The following is a 12,600-nucleotide window of genomic DNA, read 5'->3' as shown; positions in this document are numbered from 1 at the left end:
CCAGTCCTGGACAGCAGCGTGGGCATCCTTACACACATTCACTAAACACTACTGCCCAGGCAGTATGGTCCGAAGGGATGGGTACTTTGCCCTTTCGTTCCTGAAGGACTTCCTAGTATAATCTTAGATCGCAGCCCACCTCCGGGGATGGTATTGCGTGGGTATCTATTCTAACATAAAGAATCTCCAACTAGAAATCTCTAATTGATGAACAAGTTCCTAACTTTGGTTACAAATTATCTGGTAGAAACATATTCTAGTTGCAGATTCCTTACCGGACCCACCCATCCTCCTCGCTATGTGAACTGATTTCTAAGGACAGGGACTTCCCTTTCAGGGCCCTAGGTCTGGCACACCAGGGTCAGTGTTTTTCAGGCCTCCGCGCTTCTATCGTAGAAAGTGGTGAAAAGAAACTGTCAGCTTGCCGGTGTGGCGCCTAAATACAACCCGCAGCATCACAAACCCAGCGACTACGATGAACGTGGAGTCGACCAGCACCACCTGATGGCACACAGGGGTACTGCTAGGGAAAAATCTCCAGACCCAGACTGACGCCGGGGGAAATTCTAAGGTAAGCAACTATTATGTCTCTACCAGATAATTGGTTACTGAAGGTAAGTAAGTTGTTCGTTCATCCATATAAGGTACCTGCCAATTGAGAAACAAAGAAAATGAGCATTGGCAAAGCCAATAGCCTACCCCTGGACAGGTTTAGTCAATGCTTGTTTTGTCAATGCAAGATTGTGCCACAAAAGCGAAAAGCAAAAAAGGAACATATGTCCACCATATGTTTGCATTAAAAAAGTAAAAGTAGCCATTCCAATAACTTATCAGCTATGAGAACCCCTGGTCTAGCTCATTTTCTACACAATTCCTATAAAGGTTTTTATTAACCATTGTTTGCCTTTTCATTTTCTTTCCAGTGAGCACAGCCCCTTGCCAAATAGCCTACAACAACCTGGTCACACACCTTTGGTTTCAAATGGTTCCCCCACAGAATCATCTACTAGCAGCATAGAGTACGTAAGCAATTTTTCTCATATTAAAATTACCTGGTTTGCTTTGTGTGAAGTAATTTTATTAAAATTGGATGATTGAGAGGACGGAAACAGTTTGCCGTGGGCAAATGGAAAGTGATATGGAACTAGACAATAACTATTTCCATGGAAGAGCCATTGAAACATGAATTGTTTCATGATTAAATTAAATGTTTACTGTTATGTGTACAATAATCTTATTTTGGCAGATAGAAATTATTTACTTGGGATTTTCTTCTGACTAAATTAAAGGTGGTTAGATTCAGGTCAAACTCATTTTAAAAACTTAACTAGTCTTCCTGTAGCTAGAATTAAGATTTTATAAACATTGATGTTGTCTAAAAAAAAAAAAAAATTGTTAATAAAAATAAAATAAAAATGCCTAGCTTGCTTGTCTATTTCACTTACATTAAATAAGTCAACTTTGAGTCAATGTGTACATTAAAGCACAAGTGACATTTTTAAAGAAGAAGAGTAGGAAACCGATAAAGAAGTGATATTTTGTGGAGAAACTGGAATTTTTCCCTTGATGTTTTCTTTGAAATTAGCGTGCAGTGGAAAATTTACAATTGGGTGGAATGCAAACTCGTTGAAATCAGTATTTTAATTTTTGCAAATAATTCCTGTAAGAAATTGCGTTATTAGTTGAGGGTGTTAAACATCAACCTCAAGTAATAACCACAATCCTTCTTAGTGCAAACCACTAAACAAACCTGAGATCACCCCCCTGGTAGCTATGGCACGGAGAAGACAGGCCTAACTTAGGGGCAATCTGTGAAGTATTTACTAAAAAGGTAATGAAGTTGAAATGCAAAACAAATTGAAAGCATAGAGTAAAACTGAATAAACTAAATGACGCCAAAATAACAAAAATACAATAAAGGTAACCAGAGAATAAGGATTTTTAAAAATGTAATTAGAAATAGCCCAAGAAGTTAGAAATGGTAATGATAATTATTAATTGCGGTAGGAAAGGGCCTAGGTTCAATGTAACACTAACTACAATGCTGCCTGGGCAGAAATAACAACAAGGCACTTTGATGGGAACAGTGGCATAACAAATCAGACATCTTGAGTACTGGTTACGAAGAGAAGTAAACCAGCATCTACCTGCCACTACTTTAATTCACTGCCATAAGGCAAACAAAAATACCCTGTAGTTTGCATGTATCTTTGAATTCTGCAATGTAAGACTTAAAAAAACTTTATCTGATAGAGACTTGTAGTTGCAGATACCTTACCTTTTGAATTCCCTGGCATCGGCTTCAAATTCAGAATTTTTTGCTGAGCAATACCATGCGTGCGCCATCAGGTGGCGTTGTCAGCCGGCGAGGCGTCATGGGAAACTCAACGTTCACAGCGCGGTTCCACTAAGCTGATGCCAGGGCCAACTTCACATCTCCACCCTCCCCTATCCAGGAGCCGGAGCGACCCCCTCTCAAATTAAAGATTTTTATGAAGCCATGCGCCTCCTATTTGAGTGGGCTGCCCCCGCAGGTGGGTCTTCAGAGGGGCCCCATCAGGTTCGGTGGCCTCGGCCTCTGCGCTTTTGGGACCTCGGGATCTGATACTGGATCTGGACCGATGCCGGTTCCACACAGTGGGCCTCCTCCAACACCAGCAGCTGAGGTCTTCAACCTGGAGTTGTCTCCTGTGCCGGTTAGGACTAACATACTGACAGAGGTGCTTCAGCCTGGGGTTGCTACATGGCAGCCAATGTTACCCTTCCACAAAGCTTTTACTGATGTTCTGCTGGGGACGTGGTCCAAACCTAGCATAAGGGCTCCTGTAAATAGGACAATTGGCTGCCGCCATTGACCAGTTTCCTCACCCAGTACCCCACCCTGGAGAGCTTGGTGGTCCAAGCCTCCACTTCCTGTGGTGCCTTACCTTCCCCTCCCCTGGATAGGGAATACAAGAGGCTGGACCAACTTGGGAAGAAGATGTTTTCTTCCTCCAGCCTGGCATTGAGGCCCATAAACACCTCATGCCTATTGGGCCGTTTCCCCCATACTTTATGTGATACAGTGACACAGGTTTACGGGGCACTCTCACTCAAGCTATCAAGGATGGGAGAGATGCAGCCAAGTTTACGATTCTGTGTGGTTTGGACACGACCGACTCGCTGGGCAAGACGATTTCTTTGACAGTGACCCTTTGTCGCCACGCCTGGCTTTGTACGAGTAGCTTTTTGGGGGATGTCTAGGCAAAAGTGATGGACATGCCCTTCGATGGCTCACGCCTTTTTGGAGAAAAGGCAGACTCTGCGCTTGATTGGTTCAAGGACTCTCGTGCTACGGCCGTATCCGTGGGCCTCTCAGCACCTGCTCGCCAGCAGTCTGCCTTTCTCCCCTTTGGAGGCTTCGGAAGGGGCTGGGTAACACACCACTCACAGGTCAGGGATCGTCCTCCATCATCACAGCATCCAATGTGAGGATGAGGTCGTGGTACCTTCAGACCCAGAGGGTGTAGCCAGAGTTCAGCCACCACCCTGCCCCCCTCTTTCACAACGCCCAAGCCCTCCTAGTATGGTTCTTCAATACCATGTTCATCCAGTTAGAGGGAAAATTCTATTTTATCTCCGTCACTGGCGGTCCATAACATCGGACAAATGGGCCTTGAGATCATACAGAAGGGCTATTCACTCCCCTTACAGTCTTTCCCTCCCACTATCCCTCAATCTAAATAATGGCTGATGGAGGATCATTTAATCTTGCTCTGCGAGGAAGTTACGGCTCTCTTGGCCAAGGGAGCCGTAGAAAGGGTCCCGATGTCAGAAGTAGGTAGTGGTTGTTATTCCAGCTACTTTCTGATTCCAAAAAAGAACAAGGGTCTTAGTCCTATCTTGGATTTAAGGAGCGTCAATCTCGTCCTCAAAAAGATGAAATTCAACATGCTCACTCTTGTTCAGGTCTTGTCTGCCTTACACCAAGGAGACTGGATAGTAGGGTTGGACTTGCAGGATGCGTATTTTCACATTCCCATCCTGCCCGCCTACAGGTGTTAATTATGGTGGGCCACAAGCACTTTCAGTTTACTGTGCTCCCCATCAGTCTCACCAGTGCCCACGGGTGTTCATCAAGGTGATGGCAGTGGTAGCAGCTCATCTGCACAGGTTAGGGATTTCAGTCTTCCCCTACCTCGACGACTGGCTGTTGAAGGCTCCTAGCCCCAAGCTCTCGTCACCCATCTTCAGACTGGCAGACCGCTTGCATTCGCTGTTGTTCACTATAAATGGGCCGAAGTCACACCTGACTCTTTCTCAAAAGCTCCCTTTCATATGAGCTGTTCTAGACACAGTGCAGTTTCTGGTTTATCCTCCGGAGCAGCGAGTCAAGGATATTCAGTTTATGATACCAATGGTTTGGCCTCTATCCTGGATTTCAGTGAAACAGACTCGAGGCTGTTGGGACTCCTGGCTTCCTGCATCCTGTTAGTCAAACATGCTACAGGGCTTATGAGGGCTCTGCAGTGGGACCTTAAGTTCCAGTGGGCACAACATCAGGGTAATCTTACGGACACAGTTCAGATCTCGAAGGGAACTGCAAAAGACCTACAGTGGTGGTTAGTGAACTGCGATTGGGTCAGAGGCAGACTTCTTTCCCTTCCCTAGCCAGATCTCACAGTATTGACAGATGCGTCACTAATGGGATGGGGCGGCCATCTGGGAGAGGCTGAGATCAGAGCTTTCTGGTCTCCGGTGGAATCAAGACTCCATATCAACTTGCTGGAGCAACGGATTATCCGACTGGCATTAAAAGCATTTATTCCTGTTGTGAAAGGGAAGATAGTGCAGGTGTTCACGGACAACACCACCGCAATGTGGTACTGCAACAAGATGGGCAGGGTGGGTCGTAGACCCTTTGTCAAGAGGCTCTGCGTCTCTGGACATGGCTGGAACAGCAGGGCATAACCCTGGTGGTCCAATATCTGGCAGGTTCTCTGAAAGCCAGGGTGGATGACCTCAGCCGGCGATGCCTTGCGAATCACGAATGGGATCTCCATCTGGAGGTGGCACAGGCACTCTTTAAGCAGTGGGGAGAGCCTTGGTTAGATCTGTTTGCCTCCGCAGAGAACGCGCAATGTCAGCAGTATTGCACGTTGGAGTTTCCAAGGTGACAATTGCTCTGCAACACTTTTCGCTGCAAGTGCAGTTCAGGTCTCCTATACGCCTTTCCGTCCATACCACTTCTGCCCAGAGTTCTCAAGAAGATCAAGAACAACCGGGCCCAAGTCATCCTAGTGGCTCTGGATTGGGCAAAGAGAGTTTGGTATCCTGAGCTTCTCAAAAAGAGCATCAATCCTCCAAACAGGCTGCCCTGTCGGTAGGATTTTCTGTCACAGCAGCAGGGGAAGGTTCTCCACCCGAACCTGTCAACTCTGCGCCTTCGTGCGTGGAGATTGAGCGGCAGCAGTTGATGGCTTTTGACCTTCCTCCAGAAGTCTGTAAAGCTATTTTGGACTGCCAGGTGTCCCACCAGTGAAACGGTGTACGCCTACTGTTGGAAACACTCTGTATATAATTGTACAGAAAGGTACTTTATAAAGGTACTCTTTATACTTTGCCAGCAGGGTTCTGGCTTGGGTACTCTCAAGGGCTATCTTTCTGCCTTATTGGCATTCCTTCGGCTGCCTGATCAGCCTACACTTTTCAAATCCCCTATTGTACATAGATTCCTCAATGGGCTTATACATATGTTTCCCCAATGCCCTTTGTTATGCCCCAGTGGGACTTAAATCTTATCCTCACATTTCTGATGTGTGCTCCCTTCGAGCCTTTACACAGCTGTCCCCTCCAGCTGCTCACTATCGAGGAAGCCTTCTTAGTGGCAATAACATCTGCAAGGAGGGTGAGTGAGATGCAAGCTCTGTCATCAAAGCCACCGTATTTCACTATCTATCCAGGCAAGGTAGTACTCGAAACTTGTGCCTCTTTCCTCCCACGGTGGTTACCCCATTTCATCTGGGTTAGAACATAAACCCTGCTTTCCTTTTTTGCTGCACTGCATCCCTTTAAAGAAGAGGAACGACTCCACCGCCCCAAAAAGAGCATTGTCGTTCTACCTTGACTGCACAAAAGAGTGCCGGTGGATGACCAACTCTTTGAGGGGTACGTTTGAGCAAAGAAGGGTCGGGCAGTGCAGAAGCGCACCCTTTCAGGCTGGGTTGTTCTCTGCATCAAGATCTGCTACGCACTGGCCATGAATCAGCCTCCTGAGGGCTCATTCTACCATGGGCAAAGCTGCTACCACTGCACTAGCTCGGGCATTCCAGTTCTGGAGATTTGTCAGGTGGCAACGTGGGCATCTTTACACACTTTTGAAAAGCATTACTGCCTGGATAATGAGGTACGGAGAAACTGCCACTTTGCCCGTTCAGTCCTACAGGACTTTTTAGTGTAGTAGAGGTATCCGCAGCCCACCGACAGGAGGTTATGGCTTGGGTATCTATTCAAAAGTAAGGAATCTACAGCTAGAAGTCTCTATCAGATGAATAAGTTACTTACCTTCCGTAACGCATTATCTGTTAGAGACACTATCTAGCTGCAGATTCCTTACACCCACCCATGCCTCCCTGCTGTGCGGATACGTCTTGTAGAGTTAGGGTTTATCCCTTTCAGGACCCTAGTTTTGCACAAACTGTTGGTTCTATCCATGACTGCGCTTCTGGTGTGGAAGTTTGTCGGTAAAGAACTGATGTTCGTGCGCCGGGGTGGTGTCTTTATTGGCAAAGGTGATGTCACAGTCCGCTCCAGTGATGCTGACAGTGCCAAGCAGAGCCGAACTACGCATGCGGATCCGAATGACGCCACCCAATGGCGCATGCAGGGTATTGCTCAGCAAAAAATTCAGGATTCGAAGCTGATGCCAGGGAATTCAAAGGTAAGGCATCTGCAGCTAGATAGTCTCTACCAGATCATACATTACCGAACGTAAGTAACTTGTTCATTAATGTAATATGCCTTTCTAAATGAGCGTTCATTTGAAATGATCCTTCTAATAATTGATGAAAGACCAATGTAAAATAACTTTGGATGAAATTAATAAACTCTGTGTAGGCAAAGGAAATCAATGAAAGGTAATTGAAAACGTAGGAGGTATACAATTGATTGTAAACTTGCCAAAGTCTATTCATGAGCTGAAGTTAACTCGGAAAAACCCAACAGTAAGAAATCCACATTAATGCCTACAGATGAAAATATAGACTCTGAAGGTGATTTATCTGTAAATCATCAACTGGCAAGCGCCTTGACAGCTAAAAAGGCTATTTTGTTGTACGCAATCCTAGAAGCCAATAACAACCCCTTCCTATAGAAGAAAAACAAGGAGGAACAAATGAAAAAGAGAAAGAGCAGGACAAAGACAAAATGGAATCATGCAGTCATGTAAAAAACTAGTGATTAATATAGGTTCCTTGACATTTACTGCACAACAAATGGCAGTGTTAAAGGCATTTTATGAGGAAATGTATTATATGGTATGTGTAGGAAAATGCCTCTCATGGCATGGTTACCCCCTGACTTTTTGCCTTTTGTTGATGCTAGTTATGATTAAAAGTGTGCTGGGATCCTGCTAACCAGACCCCCAGCACCAGTGTTCTTTCCCTAAACTGTACCTTTGTCTACACAATTGGCTCTGCCCTGGCCCCCAGATAAGTCCCTTGTAACTGGTACCCCTGGTACCAAGGGCCCTGTGGCCAGGGAATGTTCCTAAAGTCTGCAGCATGTATTATACCACCCTGGGTACCCCTCACTCAGCACATGCACACTGCCTGAGAGCTTGTGTGTGCTGGTGGGTAGAAAATGACTAAATCGACATGGCACTCCCCTCAGAGTGCCATGCCCACAACCCACTGCCTGTGGCATAGGTAAGTCACCACTATAGCAGGCCTTACAGCCCTAAGGCAGGGTGCACTACACTACCGGTGAGGGCATAGTTGCACGAGCACTATGCCCCTACGGTGTCTAAGCCAATTCTTCGACATTGTAAGTTCTGGGTAGCCATAAATAGTATATGGTCTGGGAGTTTGTCAAACACGAACTCCACAGTTCCATAATGGCTACACTGAATACTGGGAACTTTGGTATCCAACTTCTCGGCACAATGAATCCACACTGATGCTAGTGTAGGATTAATTGAAAAATGCACACAGAGAGCATCTTAGAGCTGCCCCCTGTATACCAGTCCAACTACTAGTGTTAGGCTGACCAGATTGTGCCAGCCTGCCACATCCAGACGGGTTTCTGGCGACATAGGGTGCGTGCCTTTGTCACTCTTTGGCCAGCAACCAATCCTGTACTGGGTGGAGGTGCTTCACACCTCCCCCTGCAGGAACTGTAACACCTGGGGGTGAGCCTCGAAGGCTCAAGCCTGGTGTTACAGCACCCCAGGGCACTCCAGCTAGTGGAGATGGCCGCCCCTCCGGACACAGCCCCCACTTTTGGCAGCAAGTCCGGAGGAGATAATGAGAAAAACCAGCCCTTAAGGTGTCCTGAGCTGAGGTGACCCCTGCCTCTTGTTTTGGACGATTCCCCCGAATAGGATTAGGAATGTGCCCCCCCCCCCCCCTCCCAGGGAGGAAGCACAAAGTGGGTTGTAGCCAGACCTAAACACACCCCTAAATTGAGTATTTAGGGGCGACCCTGAACCCAGGAAATCAGATTCCTGAAACAAGGATGCTGACCTGAAAGCCCTGCAGAGACGACGGAGACTTGGCCCCAGCCCTACCAGCCTGTCTCTAGACTCAGAGAACCTGCACAGCGACGCATCCAGTGGGCCCAGCAACCTCTGAGGATTCAGAGGACTGACCTGCACCTAAAGGACCAAGAAATTCCAGTGGACAGCGGCTCTGTCCAAAACTACAACAAAGACACCATCTTTAAAGAGACTCCATCCTCACTCTGAAAGTGTGAGTCTCCACACTGTGCACCCAATGCCCCTGGCTCGTGTCCAGAAGAACCAACACCACAGAGAGGACCCCCAGGCGACTCCAACGACGTGGACACCCTGAGACTACCTCTCTGCACCCCTATAGCAACGCCTGCAAAAAGGATCCAGAGGCTCCCCCTGACTGCGACTGCCCGGTAACAAAGGAACCCGATGCCTGGAAGACTCACTGCACCTGCAGCCCCCAGGACCGAGAGGAACCAACTACTGGTGCAGGAGTGACCAGAAGACTGCCCTCATCCTAGCCCAGTTGGTGGCTGGCCCAAGAAGCCCCCCTGTGCCCTGCCTGCATCGCCAGAGTGCCCCCCAGGTCTCGCCATTGATTCCTATCTACAACCCGACACCTACTTTGCACACTGCACCCAGCCGCCCCTGTGCTGCTGAGGGTGTATTTTGTGTGCCTGTTTGGGAACACCACTCCCCCCCCCCCCCCCCCTCAATTGCTCTGAAACCCCCCCCCCCCCATCCTGCTTCACAAGGACGCAGGTACTTACCTGCTAGCAGACTGGAACCAGAGCACCCCTGTTCTCTATAGGCGCCTATGCTATTTGGGCCCTACATTGACCTCTGCACCTGACCGGCCCTGTGTTTCTAATGCTGGGTGTTTGGGGTTGACTTGAAGCCCCAACGGTGGGCTGGCTATGCCCAGGAGACTGAACTTGTAAGTGCTTTACTTACGTGAGAAACTTAGCGATACTTACCTCCCCCAGGAACTGTTGATTTTTGCAGTGTCCACTTTTAAAATAGCTATTTGCCATTTTTGTCAAAACTGTGTACATTACTGTTTTAATTCAAAGTTCCATACTTACCTGTGTCAAGTACCTTACAATTTCTGTAATTACCTACATTCTGAATCTTGTGGTTCTAAAATAAATTAAGAAAATAATATTTTTCTATATAAAAACCTATTGGCCTGGAGTTAAGTCTTTGAGTGTGTGTTCTCATTTATTGCCTGTGAGTGTACAACAAATGCTTAACCACTACCCTCTGATAAGCCCACTGCTGGATCACACTACCGCAAATTAGAGCATTAGTATTATCTAATTTTGCCACTATCAACCTCTAAGGGGAACCCTTGGACTCTGTGCACACTCTCTCTCACTTTGAGATAGTATATACAGAGCCAACTTCCTATAGTATGGTTGTGCAACCTCGCCATGTAATATACTTTCAACTCCTTTGAGACCAGTAAGGATTAGTTTGTCAAACCTTAACTAAACCCTGGGTAGCTGTGGCTTCGAGCAGTCAGTCTTCAACAAAGTAACAAGTGCAAAGCCTGTGTACAGCGCCAAAACAATTGAAGAAGAAAGGTACACACCTCTTTAGAAATCAAATAGGTTGTGTTTTTAGGAATTTATAGACACCATGCGAAAAAGATCCTTTGGATGGTTCCAGAAATGTAAATTTTACAAGCAACAATAAATCAAGAGTTTTCTTTCAACTACAGACAAGAAGTGACAAATTAAACAAATTTTCAGCAAAAAGTTACTTCAAATATGGATTCGGTTAGCGGTTAGGGGATGTGGCCAAGATGGCTGACAGAACAGACAGGCTGTGAACGAGCTCTGTGCGCCTCACCCATCTAACATTATCCTCCTGTATCGTATACCCTCTCGGATCGCCAACAATGGGAAGGTTTTGCTGCCTTCCCATCGACTGAAGGAGCCTTGGGTCTGACAGTGAGATGAGGCATCCATCTGAGTATTGAGGGACCCTAATTGGGTCCAGGGCTTACATCGTACCAGTGGCCTGCGCGGTCAAAGATGGTCACCGGACTCCTTCGCCCTAACCCTGAGCTAGTGAATGGCTTCCCCTGTTCAGAGCTAGGCAGCAGGTGGCGACCAGGTGGGGGCCGTGGGACAGAAGCGCTCTCCTTGCCTCGGTGAAAGGTCCTTATGAACTGCCAATAGGGAGGTTGTGGCCTGATGGACAGTGGTTTCGGGCCTGAGGGGATGCTGCCCATGTGGTGCAGGAAGGGGCCTGGAGCTGCAGCTTGCTGGGAGGAACAAGGACTGTGTTGGATGGTTACCAATGGGAGGGATGGTTACCTGCTGAAAGGAGAGTTGATGCATCTCTCCAAACAGCCCTGAGTGCTATGTTCAACGAGGAGCCCAAGGGAGTGTAGGGTGGTTGCCTTGGGGCCCCAACTGGCTGGAGGCATTTCTTCTGGACTCCACTCCCCATGAAGAGTTAAGGACTCTCTTTTCCATGCCCCTGTTGGGGATGACCAGCAACTACCAGTGCTGCATGAGAGGGGATTGGTGCCCCTCCCCATAATATTCAGGGAGGTATACTCTGATTTCTGCACTCGGCGAAGACGACCCTCCAGAAATCAGAGGGAGTGGCCCCAAGCCCTGCTGGGAATTTACAGAGGTCATTGATGGAGTTGTGGCTGGGACTTCCTGAGGAGCTGTGTCTTTGGTGCGCTGGAACTGTGGTTGACCTCCTTGTCGCCTGGAAATTGCCCCATGTCATTGTCCAGAGTGAGGGAAGTACTAAGGCTGTGTATGATACCTCGTGCGTCAACCTGCCACTGAGCATGATCTTGGTGTTGTACCTCTTCTGGGCATGTGCTGCCCCCTTCATGCTGACCATTGACTTGCTAGTCAGCACAGTCTATCACACCTGGTGGGCCCACGACCAAGCGTTGCTACCTTGTTGAAGACCAGTTGAAGAGTACAATCAGGGCACTCTGCCTACACTGGCTTTTGAGGCTGTGCTCACTCACTGTCGGCATAGTCAAACAGCATAGCCTCAAATGAGGGCCATTTAAAACGTTTATGCCCATGAAGGACCCCACGCTAGATGCCTTGACGGTCGAGTGGGCCTTCCTTTGGGCAAATCACGGCAAGCTGAGAAACCGAGTGGTGTCAAATGAGTCTGCCTTAGTCAGCCTGCACCACTCCATGTTGGACATGCAGTCTCAATTGAAGACCCTTCAGGCACAAGTAACTTTATTGCACAGCTGTGCCAATGATGCTGAGGGCAGATCGAGATACAATAATATTCATAAAGAGCGGCTCCTGGAGGGGGTGGAGGGCCCTATAATTGAACTTTTCCTGGAGGATTGTTGATACTGTTCTTGATAGACGAAAATCTACTGTCTTCTCTTCTCCTGGGTGCACCCCCGAAGCCAGTGGTGGCGTCACCCTCTCTCAAGGTCACATTCTACAAGTGCTGTACACGAAGAACCCCTGGCAGGTAGAGAATAGCCCAGTGAATGTATACCCAGATTATACAGCGCAGTCCACGTAGCTTCTTCGTGCCAGTTAAACGCCCACTTCTTCAAATGGGACTGCAGTATTCCTTGATGTTCCCAGCCAAGTTTGCTGACATTTTGGACTGACTTTTCTGTCCCTCTCTCTAATGGGCAGGGTGTCTATAGAGAAGATGCTAGTATTGTCCCAGCTGCTGTACCACTTCTTGGCCTTATCGGTCTCCTTGCCTTAGGGGGCAAGAAGTGGGGATGGACCTGTAAAAAGCTTGTTTCCTTGCAGTGTAGGTTAGGCTGTTGACATGGATAACCCTGTGAGGGATCCTAAGACTACTTACTAGGTATGTTAGTGCCCTCTTCTTTTCCAGGCTAGCCCAGTCCACTTGTCCTGAAGTGCTCTGGG

General features: G+C 47.7%; 1 protein-coding gene across 4 annotated transcripts in view; it reads left to right on the top strand.

Moving 5' to 3' along the window:
• Positions 1 to 12,600, top strand: part of PPP6R1 (protein phosphatase 6 regulatory subunit 1) — a 745,577-nt gene that overhangs the window by 663,105 nt on the left and 69,872 nt on the right. For all 4 annotated transcript variants that reach the window (XM_069200760.1, XM_069200759.1, XM_069200761.1 and 1 more), the window contains one exon: positions 924 to 1,019. In XM_069200760.1, the coding sequence (XP_069056861.1) occupies positions 924 to 1,019 (96 nt within the window). The remainder of the gene's footprint in view (positions 1 to 923; positions 1,020 to 12,600) is intronic.

Source organism: Pleurodeles waltl, chromosome 7, assembly GCF_031143425.1.
Source record: "Pleurodeles waltl isolate 20211129_DDA chromosome 7, aPleWal1.hap1.20221129, whole genome shotgun sequence".
In the NCBI taxonomy this organism is placed as follows: Eukaryota; Metazoa; Chordata; class Amphibia; order Caudata; family Salamandridae; genus Pleurodeles; species Pleurodeles waltl.
This window is presented reverse-complemented; position numbering and strand designations above follow the sequence as displayed.